Genomic DNA, 20,861 nt, shown 5'->3' on the forward strand with positions numbered 1-20,861 from the left:
GTGCGCCCTCCTTGCGGGAGGGGGGAGCCCGGCAGCAGGGGTGAGCGCTTTTACAGCTGCCTGTGTGCTGTGTGTTTGTCTGCCTCCCGAGGGCTGGGTCCTCCTTATTCACAGGTGAGTCACACCCCGAAACACAGGCTCTCTTCCTGTCAGGACTGAGTCAGGTAGAAGAGTCGATAAAACCACCTGATCAAGGGAAAGGAAAGCACAGCGGAGCGCAGAGTGAAAGCTCCCAGCGGAGAGGCGACGGGCAGCTCCCCTGCAGCGGCGGACAGCGCGGCCCGGCCTGGCCATGCCTGCGCTCTGGCTCAGCGGCTGCCTCTGCCTCTCGCTCCTCCTGCCTGCAGCCCGGGCCAACTCCAGGACGCCAGGTGAGTCCCTTCCCGGAGGAAACCGCAGCCCTGGGCGGGGAACTGGCCTTGCTCTGCAGAGCGTGATGGCTGCACGCACTTTGCAAGAAGGCGCCCCACTTTGCAAGAACCTCTTTAGAGCTCCCTCCAGCTCCGTCCTGTGGGGCTCCTCCAGAGGGTGGTTCACAATAGGTATATACTATTTACCAATACTATGTAACTGTCTGGTTTTAAAATGTGAAACCAATGGATTGTGCCAAACCATTGTGCCAAGGGTTTTCTTCCCTTTAAAAAGTGCCTTCTTGAGTGTTTATTTATTGATTGATTGATCAAGGTGCTCTGGTTTAATCAGTAACATGTGGGTATATAAATTCTTTTCCCACAGTGTGTTTTTATTGATGGAATTTTGGTGGGAATGTTTTCTGTGACCTTGAACCCCATGAAGGTTGAAAAGGCACCTCTTTAATCATCCCTCTGGAATTCCCGTTTCTTTGGGATGGAAAATGAGCCGTAAGAGTCTTAACAATGCTTTTCCTTTTGCATAGTGTTACTTTTTATAGTATTTTCACATAATATTTATCCAACAGGCATTTATTGGGCACCTATGTCATAGACCATTTGATCTTATCTAGGGCACCCAGTAGCTGTCACGTTGTGAGAAGTTCAACTCCTGTAAACAAAACTTCCTGGGCACCTAGCAAGGGTATACTGTATGCATGCATCAGCCACAACAACACATAACAGGTGTTTTTCTTAAGTTTTACTTGGTAGCCACTGAATTTTACCAATGATATTTGCCTAATCACCCCAAATTTTTGGGTTTATTTTTGCTTCTTGTATCTGATAGCACTTGGATAATTATCTCAACACATCCAATATCCGTTTTCACACATGTGAACATGTGTGAACATGAGACCAAGTTCATGGGTATGTGGAATTATCTTAGATACTCCATTTATTGCTTTGCAGTCTGGGTGATGCTAGCCTGAATGGTATTTGAGTGGCACAAATGTTTTAGCGTGTATTTGAACGCATTTGATTCAGTCTTTTTGGTCTAAGATCATCTTGAAATTAACTTCCAAGTCATCATCCTTGACTACCATTCAAAAATCACTTATGAAAATGATCATGTAGGTTAGACTCCCTTAGAATAAATAGCTTTCACCTAGTGAGAAATATCCTAAAAGTAAGAATAGCCTTTGAGTATCAGAATTCAGAGAGACTACTTATGGATCGACTCTTAGAATCCCTTGACTTAATAAATGAAAATATGGAAATGGATTTGTGCAAAGCTACAGAAGCAGCTACTGGCAGAGACACATCTGAAACTTGATCGATGGTTTCTTAGACTGGAACTTCAGGGACCTTATTATAAAAGTAATAAGGGAACAGGTACATATGGTTTGCATAATGAGTAATTGTTGAAGCACTTTCCCTTTGGGCTATAGTTGAGTGTATGTGTGTGTGTGTTAGCATTAGATAAAAGAAACAAATATGTAGGGAAATATCCATTTTTTTGTGCTCCTCCTGTAGCTCAGTGGTAAAGAATCCGCCTGCAATTTGGGAGCCATAAGTGCTATCCCTGGTCTGGGAAGATCGCCTGGAGAAGGAAATGGCAACTCAGTCCTGTATTCTTGCCTGGAACATCCCATGGACAGAGGAGCCTGGCAGGCTACAGTTCACAGGGTCTCAAAAGAGTTGGACACGACTTAGTGGCTAACTAACAACAACGTCAATTGTTTAATAAAATTAGAGTCAGGAGGAAAGAGTTTAGACTCTAACTCCTCAAGGATGGAGAAACTCAGAGTGTCCAGTAAGTCAGAAGGACTTAATGAATTGTTAAGTCAGAAGCAGTGTTTAGGCTCATTTCCAGACTTTCCCCTTTTTCAAAGATAGGCCATTTAAAAATATTAGGCTGCCTCCTCAAAGGGCTTCATTTGGGGTTCAATGAGAGTGTAAAAAGTTTGTGTTAGGCTAGAGCACCCATGCTTTTCTATTTATGGGATGCCTGGGATCTTGTGGGAGTTGGACTGAAAGTATGGTGCTTGCCATCTCCCAAAGTGACCTGCATCTGTGTACCTCTGAGAGCCTAAAGCAAGGGCATTGCTTCCTGGGTGCTACCTTGAAGGTGAAATTTTAGTGTTAGATATAATCAGAGTTGGTTTCAGCTAAAGCACATGTTTTAGAGTCAGCCTGACCTGGCTTTAAATTTTTGACTGCTTTGTATACTAGTTCCTTATTAGTAACCATTCAGGCACCTCAGCTAAATAGAGGCAATAGTGCTGTGTAACCTTGCAGGGCTGTTGAAAGGAAGAGATGTTATTGTGAAGAACCTTAAAATGCCTAGAACTACATTTCTTTAAGATGTCTGATGCCAACAGTGCAAGTGTAGTGAACTTGGATGCTTAGAGATCATTAAGAAAGATAAAGATTCCCCCTCAGGAGCTCATAGTTGATGTGAATGTGGCTGTAGCTCCAATGGTCTGCATCATAGTTCCCTTGAGGAGGTGTGACTGGAGAAGGGAGGTTGGAATGCCACTAGAAATGTAGCCAAGAATCTGGTGGTGAAGAGCCTTACGTGCCAGGATCAGGATATGCAGTTAGGTTAGTGCCCTGTGGCAAAGAAGGGTTGCAGAAGGTTTTTGGTTTTTTGTTTTTTCCAGAGAAGAAGGATTTATAATTTGCAGCAAGTAAGGAACACTTGATTTTCCAAAGCACTGTCTCCAAGTTGGAGGTGGTTTCTAAGAAGAGTGGACGTGGGAAAGGTCACTCATTTAAGGGCTTAAAGGATGGAATTGAGCTAGGAGAGGCAAATAAATGGCCATTGAAATAATCCAAATGAGACTTGATGAGGGTTTTCATCATGGTCATGGAACAGCAAAGAGGAAACAGATCACAGAGACATTTAGAAGGTGAAATTGGAAGAATTTGGTGATTCAATGAGTATGTGCGTTAGGGATAATAGTAATGGGAAACTGTGAGAAATAAGGAAGAGTCCAAGGTGGGTGGGTACAAGGCTTCAACTTCATGTAATTGGTTAGGCAGTGATGCCATTAAAGGAAATGAGGACTTTAACAAAAGGGTCAGGTTTGAGAGCAAGGTCGGCAGTAATGAAGAGAAGGAGGTGAGCTTCCATGGGGATATGTTGAGTTTGAGTTGCAAGTGGATATGTCCAGTGAACTGGAACTATAATTTTGAAATTTAGAAGAAATTAAAACAATGTAAAGTTGGGAGTCCAACAAAGCCTTGAAAATAGATGAGACTATCTGGGTTCAGTTCAGTTGCTCAATTGTGTCTGACTCTTTGCAACCCCATGAACCACAGCACACCAAGTCTCCCTGTCCATCACCAACTCCCGGAGTCCACCCAAACTCATGTCCATTGAGTTGGTGATGCCATCTAACCATCTCATCCTCTGTCATCCCCTTCTCCTCCTGCCCTCAATCTTTCCCAGCTTCAGGGTCTTTTCAAATGAGTCAGCTCTTGGCATCAGGTGGCCAAAGTACTGGAGTTTCAGCTTCAGCATCAATCCTTCCAATGAACACTCAGTACTGATCTCCTTTAGGATGGACTGGTTGGATCTTCTTGCAGTCCAAGGGACTCTCAAGAGTCTTCTCCAACACCACAGTTCAAAAGCATCAATTCTTCAGCACTCAGCTTTCTTTATAGTCCAACTCTCACATCCATACATGACCACTGGAAAAAGACTACCTGGGAGAAAGAGGTAAAAGAAACCTCAATACTTAATAAGGAGATGGAAGAATAGTGAAGGAATGGGAGGAAGGGGCATCAAGGCTAGGGAGAATCAAGAAAGTGGAGAGTTTTGTTAGAGCAAGGAAGAGTTTCAACAACATTGGAGTCATACACAAATGAAGCTCTCTGTGAAACAGAAACAGAATCAGGGACATAGAGAATAGTCTGGTGATTGCCAAAGGCAAGGTGGTGGGAGAGGGTTGGATCAGGAGTTTGGGGTTAACAGATGCACACTATTATACATAGATGGATAAACAAGGTCCTACTGTATAGCATAAGGACCTATATTCAATATCCTGTGATAAACCATAATGGAAAAGAATATGAAAAAGAATATACATATATATTTGTTTAATAGAGTCACTTTGTTGTACAGCAGTAATTAACATGACATTGTAATTCAACTATACTTCAGTTAAAAAATGTAAGAATCATAAATTTCTACTTGAGGAGTCATAACTTCTACTCAGAGGTAGAAATATGAATACACAAAGGATGAAGGCTAAGATGACCCTATAGGATTCAGCCACTAGGTCAGTTTTGAATCACTTGTTCTAGAATGGTGAACTCAGCATCCAAGATTATTCAGATCACTAATTTAGTTCCTCCCATAGCCTGATGCTGGAAAAGAGGTACTTAGGATTGTGTTGTGATTAGTGGAAAGGGCCCCTGGAAAGATTTACACTCTCATAGATTCTGTTATTTAACCTGTGGAGTGGCGGGCTTCCCAGGTGGCTCCGTGGGAAAGATTCCACCTGCCTGTGCAGGCGATGCAGAAGATGTGGGTTTGATCCCTGGGTTGGAAAGATCCCCCGGAGAAGGAAACGGTAACGCACTCCAGCATTCTTGCTTGGAAAATCCTGTGGACAGAGGAGCCTGGCAGGCTACAGTCCATAGGGTTGCAGAGAGCTGGACACAACTGTGACCGAGCACACACACAACTCGTTGGAAAGGTCCAGCATCCTGCCTAGAGGTACAGGCTCTGTAGTAAGACTGTGTTTACATGTGTGTGTGTCCTCAGTCATGTCCAACTCTTTGTGACACCCTGGACTATAGCCCACCAGGCTCCTCTGTCCACGGAATTTTCCAAGCAAGAATACTGGAGTGGGTTGCCATTTCTTCCTCCAGGGGATCTTTCCGACCCAGTGATTGAACCCGTATCTCTTGCGTATCCTGCCTTGGCAGGTGGATTCTTTACCACTGCATCGCCTGGGAAGCCTCACAGAGGGAGGTTCAAATCCTAGCTGCATCATTTCCCACTTAAGGGAGTGACGCAAGCTGCCCCCCATGTTACTGGGTTTCCTCATCTCTAAGGTGAAGATAATGAATTGCTGTGATTATTGCATGTACAGCATTTTGCACAATGCCTAGTAAACACTCAGAGTGTTCAGTATTACTATTATACAACTAATTGCTCTGCCAGTACCAGATGTCAGTATCATGCCTTCTGAGTTTTAAGTGGTAAAGCTTTGGAAGAGGCTCCTTTCATTAGTCCAGGAAAGGTGATGAGGAATCCTCTGGCTCAGGCTGAAATGAGCTCTAAATTTTACCCAATGAAACAAACAGAATTCCTCACAAGGAACCCAAAGCAGATTGGAATTTCAGGATTCAGTTTCATATCATTTCTTCTTACGTTTTGTCAACCATCGTACTTCATCATATGCAGGTTCAGCATATGTTACTTTCTGGAACATGCCCATGTATAAGATGACCCCCACGTTAGATGACCTATCACTTCTCAAATTCCAGTTTTAACACTCAGAAAATGAAGATCATGGCATCTGGTCCCATCACTTCATGGGAAATAGATGGGGAAACAGTGGAAACAGTGTCAGACTTTATTTTTCTGGGCTCCAAAATCACTGCAGATGGTGATTGCAGCCATGAAATTAAAAAATGCTTACTCCTTGGAAAAAAAGTTATGACCAACCTAGATAGCATATTCAAAAGCAGAGACATTACTTTGCCGACTAAGGTCCATCTAGTCAAGGCTCTGGTTTTTCCTGTGGTCATGTATGGATGCGAGAGTTGGGCTGTGAAGAAGGCTGAGTGCTGAAGAATTGATGCTTTTGAACTGTGGTGTTGGAGATGACTCTTGAGAGTCCCTTGGACTGCAAGGAGATCCAACCAATTCATTCTGAAGGAGATCAACCCTGGGATTTCTTTGGAAGGAATGATGCTAAAGCTGAAGCTCCAGTACTTTGGCTACCTCATGCGAAGAGTTGACTCATTGGAAAAGACTGATGCTGGGAGGGATTGGGGGCTGGAAGAGAAGGGGACGACAGAGGACGAGATGGCTGGATGGCATCACTGACTCGATGGACGTGAGTTTGAGTGAACTCCAGGAGTTGGTGATGGACAGGGAGGCCTGGAGTGCTGCGATTCATGGGGTCTCAAAGAGTCAGACACGAATGAGTGACTGAACTGAACTGAACTGAAAGCCACTTTAATGCAGTTTTTCTCTCTTTTGGATCAGGTGAATTGAGACATGGCTCTATTTGTCTTATCTTTTGCTGCGGTCACTGAAAAGTACGCCATTTTCAGAAGACATGAAAAAGATTTAAAAACTATCCCGAAGCACTCATTGTGATCATCATAGCATAATCATCTCAAAAGGCTTACATAGGATAACTTTCAAGCACTCACAGTTGTGGGATGATGAACTATTAGGAGAATTGTGTTTGATAGCTTGGCCTCTTTTTTATTTAAAAATTATCTGAAACATTGGTTGAGATCATTTCAGGTTAACATGTCTTCCCCAAATAATAATTTTAAAAATAAAATAATTGAGAAAGTGCTGTGTAACAGAGATTTTGAAAAGACTTAAATGTGGCCTTATATTCATCTTACAGTCAAGTATGTATAATAAATGGGCATATAGAAATGCGTTGGAGTGTAAGCTGAAAATTCCCATGTAGGTTTAAAGTCTGAGTGTCCCGAACTGGGGGAGCCACTGGTTTAGCTCCACTGACCCAAGAAGCTGAGGAAGAATGTTGATTTGTGATCAGTGTTTATGGGAAAGTCAGGAGCATGAAATCAAGATGTTGAGGCCATCCTGGGAACATTTTTTCCCATTTAAGTTCTTAGTGGCTGAACTATTTTGACTTTTATTTTCTCCTAGAGAAATTTGCCTCGACAAGATTTAACAATCTATTATAGACCAGTGTAGAAATAACACCATAGATTCTAGAATACTCTAGTCACAAATTAGACCAAATAGATTACTGAATCATACTGAGCTGTGTTCTAATATAATTCCCAGGTGTATGATGTAATATTTGAGCCACACCCAAAGCCAGAAGCTGAGTCTTTTTTTGTGTCTGTGGGTGACTGTATGTCTGTATACATGCCTCCCCAACAAACATGGGCTTCCTTATGTCATAAAAGAAGAAAAGAATGGCTCTTTTTCCAGCACTGATCAATGTGAGGACTTCCTCTCTGTCAGAAGAAGGTGGAGATCAATTGGGCAAACATATATGTATCCTGGAATTCTTCAGTTTTGTTGACCTCTTTACAGAAACCTGACTGTTTATTTTCCAGGTTTTATTTTCTTTCATTGTGTGAATATGGATCTTCACATCCTAGAAAAAATAAAATTGCAGCTAGATCATTTCCCGCACTAACTTAAACATTGGAAAAATGATCAGATCTTCAGCTGTACCTGTATTGGGCATTTGTTATGAAAAGGTTTGCACGTTTCACCACTTTCTTCCTTTATTAACAGCGTCATGGACCTAAATGAGAATGACTCTTAAGGGTTCTCTACCAGAGCCTCTCCTTTAAAGTTAAGGAAAATGACATTCAAGAAGGCAAAGTGACTGTCCAAATCCTCATCACTGGCTAGAGCAGAGCTGGGCTCCAGGACATGTGACCCTCATTTATAGACTGGAAAATTGAGGCACAGGAAAGTGATTGCCTTGACCAGAGCCAGGCAGTTAGTAACAGGACCAGATTTCAGTTGCTAGTTTAATGTTCTTTAACAAGATACCTCCATGGCTTATTTCTCATTCTTTTTAAGGATTTTCTTTTAAATCAATTTTCAGAGTTGATGGACTCTTGATCTATTATAACAATATCCCTTACATTTTTAGCTGGGATATCTTGTGTCCTGGCTTTTCAGAGCTCTGTGTATGTGAGTCCTTAGAGTAGCCTTTCCTTTAAAAATGGCAGTGAACAACAGGATAAAATTAAGCACAAACTCCAGTTTCTAGGAGAACTGACAAGAGAGCAAATTTCAGATTACTAAGTTTCCTCTTCTGTTTGTTTTTATTTTATCACATAGCTTGTAATTGACCAAGTGGCTCAAGAACCTTAACCACCAGATCGTCAGGGAAATCCTGCCTCTCAATGTTTGGAATCTATTAAAGCATCGTTGTGTCCAGAGGCTATTTTTCTCTCCCTGGCTGGAGATTATTAGAATACGTTTTGAAGTTTTTCGGGATTCTGTCTGTTTCGTGGCTAGAACATTGACCACTAAGCTTTATACATACTTATTGTTTTTTCAAGTCACTACTCATTTTGCTGTTGGTTAAAGGGGATTTCTAATGTTTAAAGATCATTTCTCATCTCAATAGGCCAGTTTGCTTTGTGAGCCCAGTGGATCGAGTGGCACCCCAAAGCAGTGGCTCTTGTCTCTTCCAAGGGGTTGTATGTGGGATATGGTAGGAGGGGATCTTCACAGGCTGAGATCTTCAGGGACAGAGGCCAGGCCACAGCTGACCAGGCATGGCAAGTAACATCATTTATTTGTTTTTATGTATTTATTTATTTGGCTGCATTGCGTCTTAGTCGCAGCATGTGGGAATTTCACTGTGTCATGTGGGCATCGTGCGGGCTTCTCTTTAATTGTGGCATGAGGGCTCCGGAGCTTGTAGGACCATCTACAGGGAAGGATCTTCCTTGAAGATTCCACTGGATCTTGTATGGGCTTCTCTCTAGTTGTGGCATGAGGGCTTCGGAGCTTGTAGGACCATCTACAGGGAAGGATTGTCCTTGTAGGAAGGTCTTAACCGCTGGACCGCCAAGGAAGTCCCCATTTCATCCTTTAAAGTGATCTTGAATTTTACGGTTTTCTGTGTGACTGCTTCTAGTTTTAGCTTCTTCATTTTCTAATTAGAGTAAGAGACTGGAAAGGCACTTCCTTTGCTAAGAGCTGGGATGTAGGACACGTTGATCCTACCTTCTGTTGGAGGTTTCACAGTCCAAATTCTTCTTACAATAACTGTTACCTCTCTTTGTGGATACATCAGAATGATTGGGTTCCTAAGAGACCATTTAATTCACTGTTCTCACTTTAAGCACCACAATTTTAATTTACTATTTTCAAGTGGATTTTTTTTACAGCAATGAATTTTGAAGGAAAGTGCTATAAAATGCATTCCATACCTTCTCCGACATTGTAATGTACATGAATAAGATGGTCAGATAGCATCACTGACTCAAAAGACGTGAATTTGAGCAAGCTCTGAGAGAGTGAAGGACAGGGAAGCCTGGAATGTTGTAGCTCATGGGGTTGCAAAGAGTCGGACATGACTTTAGTGACTGAACAACAGCAACGTACACAAGTTGCCATGTTCTTTTGGCAAAACTAAGAATTCAAATGGTGCCTGCCTGGTAAGCATGCACATACCTAAATGTGTGTATCTTTGTGAAGGAATGTAGCGATAGCAAAAAAATCTGTGGCTAATCTCCTTGTACAAAAATATCTTATTCATGAAAGCAACGAAAGGTTTAAAGAGGAAGAATCATTAGGTAACTTTTTTTAAGGAGCCAAAAAAACACAAATGTAAGCAATAGAAAAACCACATTTATTTTGGTGCGAATCGGAATTTCCTTTTAAACTTTTCTTTATTCAGAGTCTTCATACATGATTTCTTTCCTCTTAGTCCTCATCGCTTCAGGGGTCACCTCTAGCTATCGTGGACTCTCTAATGTCCTTTAGTTCAGCCACTTCTTAAAGGGGTAGATGACACCTTTCGCTGGGCCATGTAGCAAGTGCTGAAAGAACACTGTGCTCTTTAAGTAGTAGTCAGATGTGCTTTCTGTATTGGGATGCTTTTCTTTGATGATCTCACAAAAAATAGACATTCTGCAGCAACTGGCTCAGATAGTAAAGAATCTGCCTGTGATGCAGGACACCTGGGTTTGATCCCTGGGTTAGGGAGATCCCCTGGAGAAGGGAATGGCTACCCACTCCAGTATTCTTGCCTGAAGAATTCCATGGACAGAGGAGCCTGGTGGGCTACAGTCCATGGGGTTGCAAAGAGTCAGACATGACTGAGTGACTAACGCTCACTTTCGAAGCAGTTTCTGTGGTCAGAAGGTTGTAGAGTAACAAGAGGGTGATGAACTTTCAGACAGAATCCTCACTGTGATCACTGCTGATCACACTCTGTAGCTGACTCCTGTCTTGGAGTCAAGCCCTTAAAGCTATCATGTGTAAGAGAAGGGAGCCTCTTCTGTATCCTTTGCGTCCTAACCTCTTCCCTCTAAGCTTTGCTAGTTAGACAGAAATTGGCCTCCCCAGCCTTCCTATTCGCTGAGACCTCTTTCCCTGTCCCCATTGTCTGCTGGGGTCCTGGTGGGGTGTTAGGAAAGTCGTCTCCCTGGTCTAGTCCTCCCCGGCTGAGTCATCCATATTCACCTGTGCCATTTCTGAGTCTAGATTACAATACCATGTGCTATGAACTTGTGATGAAAGTAGGTGACTCCTTGTAAGCCCTAATCATTGAAAAGGAAAATGTGGTAAATAGTTTCATTGGCTCTCAGTGACTAGACCACTTAGAATTGAAAAGATTTGTCTGTACTCTATCATTCAAAATGTTCCATGGGATTAGAACGCTGGCTGCTGTTGGTCCTCTCAGAGCACTTCACATTGCAGGCTTACTTGTACTGCTTGGGCATTACATGTCCTGGAAAACAAATGATCAGGCAGGTTACAGCACCATCGGTTCTAGCTGCGTTGGCATAAAAGGAGGCTGTGAAAAAGATGAGGCAGAGAACTGAATTCAGTTAAAAAGCTCTTATAGAGGGAAGTGCCTTTTCAGTTTTCTTATTCTAATTAGAAAACGTATTGAGACATATCTGAAGAAGCTAAAACTAGAAGCAGTCACACATAAAACCGTAAAATTCAAGATCACTTTAAAGGATGAAATGGAGACTTCCTTGGTGGTCCAGACGTTACAAATTCATCTGCCACTGCAGGGGACGAGGGTTCCATCCCTGGTTGGGGAACTAAGATCCCACATGCCTCACAACACCTAAGCCCGTAAGCCCGTCATGTAGCAACTACTGATTCTGGAGCTCTCATTTCACAACTAGAGGGGAGTCCGCACAACATCATGAAAGACAATGCAGATCACGTGTGCTGCAACTAAGACAATGCAGCCCAATAAATAAATATTTAAAAATAAATAAATAAATTATGAAGTGTTCAGATTTTGCTTTAAAGTATTTACCCAAGCTGAGAAACAACAAAACCTTGGAAAGAAAAATCTCATGTAGAGGATTTTAAAACTGGAAAATATGAGCATTTTCATCATCTTTTTAAAAATTATAATAAAAATACTCATCTTATCATCTTGAGTATCACAGACATGGAGACTTTCAAGTTTTGCAAATAGGATGATAGCTTCCAATGCCCTTGATACCAAACCGATAGATGTGCCAGGTTTTTCTTGCTTCAGACTTCGTAAGTAATGTGCAATTGGAGTATTTGTAAAAATAATTTTTAAAATACTTTATAATAGATTGCTACTTAAAGGACACCCGCTTTAATTGTTTTTGTTCTAAAAATAGGCATTTACCAGCTTTTTAAAGTGAGTATGCTATTCTCACCTTTACTTTTATTCACCATTTTCTATTTATTTATATTTTGACTTCTTGATGAAGAGCCTCATTACAGCTGACTTCCCAGAGGTGATGATTGCTGTCTTTGAACAGAAAAGAGTTGTCAGTACATGAGGCCAGTTCTTTGACTCAGAGGAAGGGGATGATATCTAAATAATAATAAATTAAGACTGAATTTTTAGCGTAATTTCTTTGAACAAACAAAAGGGAGGAGGGTGGTTGGGATTTATAGCCCCAACTCATGTCTGCCCACTATGATGCTTTTCCTCTAAAGCAAGAATATTAAGAAGCAGAGGAAGTAAAAACGTAAAATGAAATATAAGTGAAATGAATGGGAGAGAGATGAAATTAGGCTGGAAAAGTAGATAGGATTAGACAGTGGAAGTCTTTGTAAGCAATGTTTAGGAGTTCTGGTCTTTATCTAAAAATTTTTTTAAAGGCATTATAGAGGAGAGATATTAGTAAAATTTGTATTTGAAACAGCTTTTCTGACTATACTGAGTGGAGGGAGGCAAGAGAAGTTGCAGAGGATTCAGTTAGGAAGCTATGCCAAGAGACAAGAGACAGCTGGCATTTGGTCTTGCGTGGCTGTAATGGAGATAGACTTGGATGGGCTTGAGCTGTTTAGAGGATTATATCAATACAATTGGCCATTGAATAGAATATCGGCAAATGAAAAAGATGGAGGTCCTATAAGGATAGCTCTCAGCTTTCTGACTTGAAGGGAAACAACAACTTGGTGGGTTTTTTCTATATATTATTTTTTAAATTGTGGTATAGTTGCTTCACAGTGTCGTGTTGGTTTCTGCTATACAAACAAATGAATCATCCATATGCCTATATACATATATCCCCTCCCTCTTGGACCTTCGTCTCGCTGCCCTCCCATCCCACCCCACCCCTCTAGGTCATCACAGCGCACTGAGCTGAGCTCCTTGTGCGATACAGCGGGTTCGCGTTGACCGTCTGTTTTATACACGATAGCGCATATATGTCAGTCCCCCTCTCCCAACTCATCCCATCCTCCCGTCCCCTCCGCCCAGTCTACACGTCCATTCCCTACGTCTGCATCTCTATTCCTGCCCTGCAAAGAGGTTCCGTTTTTCTAGATTCCGCATACATGTGTAAATATACGATATTTGTTTTTCTGACTTACTTCACTCTGTATGACAGACTCTAGGTCCATCTTTGTCTCTAAAAATGACCCAATATCATTCCTTTTTATGGCTGAGTGATATTCCCTTGTATATATGTACTACATCTTCTTTATTCATCTGTCAATGGACATTTAGATTGCTTCCTATGGAGAGCAATATGGAAGTTCCTTTAAAAACTAAAAATAAAACTACCATATGACCTAGCAGTCCCACCATTGGGCATATACCCTAAGAAAGCCATGATTCAAAAAGACACATGCACCCCAAAGTTCATTGCAGTATTATTTATAAATTTAGTTTTTATATGTTTTGTGTAAAGAGCTTTTGAGACAACCAGTTGAAAATGTAAAGTGGATGGCTGGGTATGAGGATCTAAAATTGAGAATGAATTCTGGGCTAGGGAAGTATCTTGGTACGTCCACGCCTGTTGTGGTTATTGAAGTCCTTGGCTTGGATGAGAGTTCTAGAGTTCTATTGTGAGAGGCATGGAGGCTCAGGATTGAGACTTGAGAAGCACCAACACTTAGAGATGGGGCAAGGAGAGGATCCCACAAAGACTTGAATGGGGTAAGGGAAGAGGTACAAAGCCAAGAGGAGCCTGGCAGTATGGCATCATAGTATCCAAGGGAAGAGAGTTTCAACAAGCAGAAGAAAAGATTCGATGTCTCAGAAAGGGAATGAGAGGCAGAAAATACAAGAAAGGAAACATAAGGCACATACCTGTCTAATCCTCTAAATTAGGAAGAGAATTAAGCACCATCCCTAAGCGGTTTATATGTGGACTTATCCCCAGGAGATTGCAGGTCACTTATTCTAAACTTGCTGCTATTTAAGTGATTCCGTGTTAGTGCTCTTAGCAGCTGAAATGGCAACAAGAGCAGCGAGGCTCTACGTAACAGGAGCCAGCACACACTGTCAGGTTCCAACATGACGCTCAGATTCCTAGCTCCTGAGATAGTCCTGCACAGGGGCCAAGTACACTGCCTGTCAAGACTGCCTGATCGCGGCAGCCTGACCTCATGGTCTCACACCTGCCTCGCCCCTGCCCCTCCTTGCACGCGGTCCTAGGTGTCCTGCCCTTCGCAATGGCAGCTTCAGGCTCACACACAGAGGTCGGGACATCCTGGCGCCGAAATGGTTCTTCCAATGAAAGCAGCAAACTGGAAGTCTCATGCGCTCCTTCTAACAAAATCATCATGTTCCTCTCGCAATTCATGCTGTTCTCGTTTCCCCATAGTTTTTATGTTTTGGGGTACAAACATTAACTTTTTTTTTTTTTAACACTGAATGCCTTGTATGTAGACAATGAAAACTTTATGTATTGATGTTGAGAAAATTTCATATTGGGTCCCTAGAGTCCTGAGAAATTTCTGTGTTCCCGTTCTTGTTTGGCTTTTCTTAGAATCAGACCGCCTTCCTTCTTTCCTTTCTTCTGTCTGTTCTTCCATCCATCTATCCTTTGAGCCAGCCTTTCCTCCAACAGTCACAGTCACAAGCCCTGTGCTAGGTACGATGGGCTATGTCGACTGAAAAAAGTACATGCAACCTAAAAGTTGAGAGTTATGTTTTATTTCATGGAATCTTTTAGAATTTAAACCCAGGAGGCAGCATCTCAAGTCATCCTGAGAGAACTGCTCCCAGGAGGTGGGGTGGGTGGGTGGGTTGGTGGGAGGAGCAGGTATATAGAAATTTTGTAACAAAGGGCAGGTAGCCAGAATGTCAAAAGGTTGTGTGTGTGTGTGTGTGTGTGTTTTTTTTTTTTTTTAACTAAAGAAAACCAGATATCCCATGTTAAGGAATTTAGCACTTTTCTATGTATGGAAAGATGCAAGAGTCAGGACTCACTGAGACCGTTCCTTTGATGTGCACCTCATCTGTCTGGGGCCAGTATCCTGTTTTCACATCCAGAGCTCCCTTTCCTTAAGGCTCAGCATAGGGAGTGGCTGCAGTCTGATGGCTTCTAGATGGCAGGTGTTCTTCCTGAGATCCTTTAGAGTTCACTGGCTCACACTGGAGGGCTGTAATCTCTGATGAATGACTGTGACTTGCTTGTTTACTGATATGGCAAGTAATATTCCTTTTCTCAGATACGAAAGTGAGAAGTGCTATAAGAGGAAGTTAGTCATGTACACAAATAGGGATGACTCAGGATAGAAAGTGACAAGTGCTGTGAGAGAGATGGAGATGAAGACCTGTGGGCAATCAGAATGAGAAGCTCTTAACCGGTTATCACTATGGACCAATGCCATCTAATTTTTGTTCCTAAGATTGCTCTTCTGCCGAGTGAGTTCAGAGAGGATGGGAGCAGGCAGTGCCCAGGCAAAGGAAACAGCAAGCCTAAGGGCCTACAGAGAAATAGCTTGTGCCCCCCAGGATTAGTGCATGCCAGGGTCTATGTGTTGGAGTCCAATGAACAAGAGATAGAAAGAGGACCAAGGTCAAGGTAGAGAGGTCAGCAGGGCCAGATCTAGAGGGTTTTGAAAGGAGTTTGGATTTAAAATTTTGTTGTTACTGTTAGAGCACTAAAAAGCACAAGGGTCCATCATATGAAGGTGGAAATTAGATCAGCTTGGTGAAAAGCAGAGCCGCGTTTTTTATGTTTAGAACAATAGAAAGAGGACTTGCTTGTGTACCAATGGTCACAGGAATGCCAAATTGTTGATCCGTTCTCGTAATTGCTTTCAACATTTCCTCTGAAGAATTTAAAATGAGGTCTTGATGAATTGCAGCCCCTGATGCTGATTATTCCAAGACCTTGCCCCAGTACAACCCTAGGAAATATTTCCAGTTTCCTTTCATTCTTTGAAGGATACAGCTTGGAAACAGCCTTTGGCCCCGAGCTTCCTGTCCCAACCGGTTGGATGTGTGTGTTTGAGTGAGGGTGGGAGTGTTAGGTGGGCCCGAGGCGGTCTGCACACCTTGCTGCATTGTTTGCAGACTTTGCAGCTCCTGGACTGTGTTTCCTGGTGGGGAGCGTGGGGAGTGGGGGGTGGATCAGCCTGCCTCTGGCTGCCCTTCAGGCTTTTCTAAGAAGTACCTTGAGGGTCAGCAATGGTGTGCTATTACAGTTATTATGATAATAAACGCTTAAGTGCCAAAGAAGCAGGATACATTGCAGTCAGACACAATTACTACCCACGTTTTCCTAGACTGAAAGAAATACAAAAAAGTCTGAGTGGCATGTTCGGCTTACACGGGGCTTGAGGTGAACTTGCTGAATCTCCTTTCTTTAGCTCCTGGGGAGCATCCCTGCTGACAGGGCAAGGATTTAGGGGGTGGGGGTGGAGTGAGGGGATGGTGAGGGGATAGGACAAAACCTTGAAAGTGAAGTGAAGTCACTCAGTCGTGTCCGACTCTTTGCGACCCCATGGACTGTAGCCTACCAGGCTCCTCAGTCCATGGGATTTTCCAGGCAAGCGTACTGGAGCAGGTTGCCATTTCCTTCTCCAGAGGATCTTCCCCACCCAGGGATTGAACCCGGGTCTCCCGCATTGTAGGCAGACGCTTTACCATCTGAGCCACCAGGGAAGTCAAAACTTTGAAAAGATGTCCCTAATTTGGAAAGAGTTCCATAGAAATGAATAGTCAAATAAGGGTAGTAGGTAAGACCTGGTTCCTGTGATACAGAATCCGTGAGACAGGGAGAAAGATTCTGCCACTCTTAATTCCTAGACCCTATAAGTCTTCAGGTCTATTCAGGGTCCAAGTCTGATTTGTGTCTGTATTTTCTCATACAGTAATAGCTTAATGCTGGATCCTGGACCTATACCTGTCCTCGGTAGAATGAGGAAAACTGTGATAACATCATGTGTATGTGACAAAGGACATGTCCAAGATGCATATGGGACAAAGCCCAATATATATTAAATAAGTGTATATTTAATTATTTGGAATTCTCCAGGCAAGAATGCTAGAGTGGATTGCCATTTCCTTCTCGAGTGGATCTTCCCAACCCAGGGATTGCACCAAGGTCTCCTGCATTGCAGGTAGATTCTTTACTGGCTGAGCCACCAGGGACGCCCATATAAAACATTATGATTCCCTTTATTGAAATCTTGCTGGCTCACAAAGCCCAGTGTTCGAGTACCAGGGCAGTGCCCCTGTTAGATGTGAAGGGATACTTAACTAAATGAATGAATGAAATGTATGTCTTTTCCTCTAAGTATCGTGAAAACTCCATGAAGTCTTGGACAGCTATTGGTTTTTTAAAAAAATGTATTTATTTATGGCTGTGCAGGGTCTTCATTGCTGCACGTGGGCTTTCTCTAGTTGCAGTGAGCTGGGGCCACTCTTCATTTCGGTGCATGGGTTTCTCATTGTAGTAGCTTCTCTTGCAGAACACAGGCTCTAGCTGTGTGGGCTCAGTAGGTGCGTCGTGTGGGCTTAGTTGCTCCACAACATGTGGGCTCTTCCAGGACCAGGGATGCAACCCGTGTCCCCTGCATTGGCAGGCAGATTCTTAGCTACTGGACCACCAGGGTAGTCCCATCTGTTGGTTTCCGGCTACTGCTAAATTCCTGAAAACGGTATGGCACATAGACGCTCAGTCTATATTTGTTGGATGAAAGAGTTTGACAAATGATTCCCAGTGGACCCAGGACATGTCCAAGACCCCCATCTTTATACTTGTATCACTGGCTTTTGTGTCAAGGCTCCCTGATGGAAACTAGACAATATTGTTAGAAAATTTACAGCTGGCCCCAAATTTAGAAGAATAGCAAGTAGATTTCAAAACAAAAATTAAAAGAAAAGTCTATAACAGATTTAAAGCTAAACAAGGCTAAACAGAAAAAAAGGAAGTATAATAAAAAAACATTTTTAGAGTTTCCTCTTGTTTTAAAATGTGTTATAGGTGTGTGTGCCCAGTCACGTCTGACTTTTTGTGGCCCCATGGACTATAGCCCGTTAGGCTCCTGTGTCCGTGGAATTCTCCGGGCAAGAATACTGGAGCGGGTTGCTATTTCCTCTACTCCAGGGAATCATTGAACCCATGTCTCCTTCGTTTCCTGCATTGGCAGGCGAATTCTTTACCACTGAGCCACCTGGGAAACGTACATAACCCTAGGCTTAAAGAGAAGCCCAACAGAGAGAGAGGAGGGTAGCTTACAAAAGGTTTACCGCAGAGTTCCAGAGTGGAGAGATGCTACCTAAAGACCTCCTGTACTGGAATTATATGAAGGTGTCTCCATCGAAGGCTGTGAATTTTACAGGAAGAGCATCATTTCTTTCATAAGAGAGCTTTAAAGCAGAAAGGACAGAAGGAAAGGGAAATGGTTAAAAAAAGATTATAACGGGGTTTTCTATTTTTAAAATAATGCTCTAAAAATACATTACTTCCTAATGAAATTAACTTCTACCAGTAAAATGTTTGTTTTGAATGAAAAAAGACACTTCCCTGGTGGTCTGGGTGGCTAAGATTCCACGCTCCCAATGCAGCCGGGTCTTGGTCAGGGAAGTAGATCCCACAAACTGCAACTAGAAGTTCGAACGCTGCAACAAAGATCGAAGCTCCTGCAAGACCCAGTGCAGACAAATAAATAAACAGAATAAGCATAAAATAAATACAAAAAAAGAAAACAGAGACCACACAAAAAGCAGAAAATTAAAAAAGCAATGAGATGTTTGAAATTATTTCGAGATTGTTCCCAAAGGTCATCCAGGGCAGGGAGGGCACTGGCTCAGTGTGGGATCCAACTAACTGGACAGCCTCACAAGGATCGTTGGCTGGTGGATTTAGCTCTTGTTCGTGCCTAATGAGCTGCTCGGCAGAAATTTCACAGCACATGGCAGCTGTGTGGCGCATCTGTTGGAGATCCAGAAAAATCCGTTACACAAACATTCGTTGGGAAAGATTCGGCTTGGCATCAGTTCTGTGAAAAAGCCCTGGGAGTTTGAACTGAATGCAAACTTCATGGGCTGTGAGTTTAGTGAAATGTTAGGCTCATCTGTGGAATTAAAATATCTGGTCCTGCTGTAAGCTGAGCTGTTCAAGCCACATTTGAAGAGCTGTAATAAATTCTGGTCATTTAAACAAAGGTAGTGAAAATGAGAGTTTGTTCCTAGGAAAGGAGTCAAGATGAAACTAGAAATCGTGACCTGGGAAATGGCTGAAAGTTCTGGACGTGACAGGTCTTCAGCTTAACCTGAAGAAGAGAAGGCTAAAGATGAAGATGGTCCTATCTTCAGATACTTAAGGGCTTGGCTGATGCAGCGCCTTGTAAATGTAAATGTGAGAAATGTCTGATGAGTCGATAAATAGAGAAGAGATTAGGTGTGTCTGTCTATGTGTTGTTGTTGTTTTCTGCAGAAGAACAGAATGCATGATAAAATTACAGGGACAGAGGCACATTTAAAATTGCAGGGACATCGCGGTGGCTCAGCAGATAAGAGTGAGTGAGTGAAGTCGCTCAGTCGTGTTCGACTCTTTGCGACCCCATGGACTGTATGTAGCCCACCAGGTTCCTCCATCCATGGAATTTTCTAGGCAAGAGTACTGGAGTGGGTTGCCATTTCCTTCTCCAGGGGATCTTCCCGACCAGGGGATTGAACCCAGGTCTCCCACATTGCAGGCAGACGCTTTACCGTCTGAGCTACCAGGGAATCCTCTGCTGCCAATGCAGGGGACATGAGTTCCATCCCTGGTCTGGGAAGATCCCACATGCCTCGGAGCAACTACGCCCGTGTGCCACAGCCTCTGAGCCTGTGCCCTGCAACAAGAGAAGCCACCACAGTGAGAAGCCCAGGCTCACTGCAATTAGAGAAATCCTGTGCACAGCAATGCAGACCCAGTGCAGCCAAAAATAAATAAAATAGCAGATGAGTGAGAAAAGGAGGGGGAACAATGAAAAATTATAGTTTATAAAATAAAATTGCATACAAATAATTTGTAACAACCAGAGCTGTCTCAGGAGGGATGGGACATCTTGCCAGATTAGGAAGAACTGGAGAAGAGGCTGAATAACTCTCCATGAGGGAGTCATAGAAAGAATACCTACACACAGTAGCAGACCAGAGTCTTGAGACACAAGAGTAACATAGAAAGGTGAGAGCTTTGTGATTGGACACACCTGGGAGCAATTACACCCTTGCCACTTAGCTGTGTGAGCTGAGGTGAGACACCTACCCCCTCTATGCATTCATTTCCTCATCTGTTGAATGAGGATTATTAAACCCATGTTAAAATGTTATTGCAAGAATTAACTGAGCTGCTGAATGTAAAGTCCCAGAAACATGCTGGTCTCTGGATAGAGGTTCTTGACTTTGCTCAGATTAGGGGCACCCACAGGAGTAACAGAATGAGTTTTAGGAGTTATTGCAAGGAAGTCCTTTAAGAAGATCGGCAGCTATACTTAGCCACCATTGCCACCTTTGTTCCGCCAGAGCTGGCAAGGCCTGCACAGGCAGCTGCTCTGTACATGTTGCTACATTTGCTGACTTTTAAAATGAGTCCCCAGGGTAAGTCACGGCTCTGGACATTGCCAGAGACAAGTTCTCACTAGGGTTGCATGGCCGATAGAGACAGTGTCTCTGGGGGGAAAGAAAGTGGGTTTTGGCAACAGACAGAGGTTCAAATCCCAGCTTTCCACTGGGTCAAGTTACTTAACCTTTGTGAGCTGCATTTTTCTCATCTGCGGCAATACCTCTCTCCTGTGAGTGAGGGACGAAACAGCATAGACGAAGGACCTGATCTTCTTCTCTCAGTGGGATCCTTTTCGACAATCCAGGGAGGTAGAAAATGCAGCCTGCATTTATA

At 42.9% G+C, this 20,861-nt stretch overlaps 1 protein-coding gene across 1 annotated transcript in view; it reads left to right on the forward strand.

The window, feature by feature from the left end:
• The first annotated feature begins 292 nt into the window (after positions 1–292).
• Positions 293–20,861, forward strand: part of LAMC2 (laminin subunit gamma 2) — a 67,780-nt gene continuing 47,211 nt past the window's right edge. Inside the window, 1 exon segment of the mRNA NM_001142358.1 lies at positions 293–371. Coding sequence (NP_001135830.1) covers positions 293–371 — 79 coding nt within the window.

Source organism: Ovis aries, chromosome 12 (assembly GCF_016772045.2).
Source record: "Ovis aries strain OAR_USU_Benz2616 breed Rambouillet chromosome 12, ARS-UI_Ramb_v3.0, whole genome shotgun sequence".
NCBI classification, from domain to species: Eukaryota; Metazoa; Chordata; class Mammalia; order Artiodactyla; family Bovidae; genus Ovis; species Ovis aries.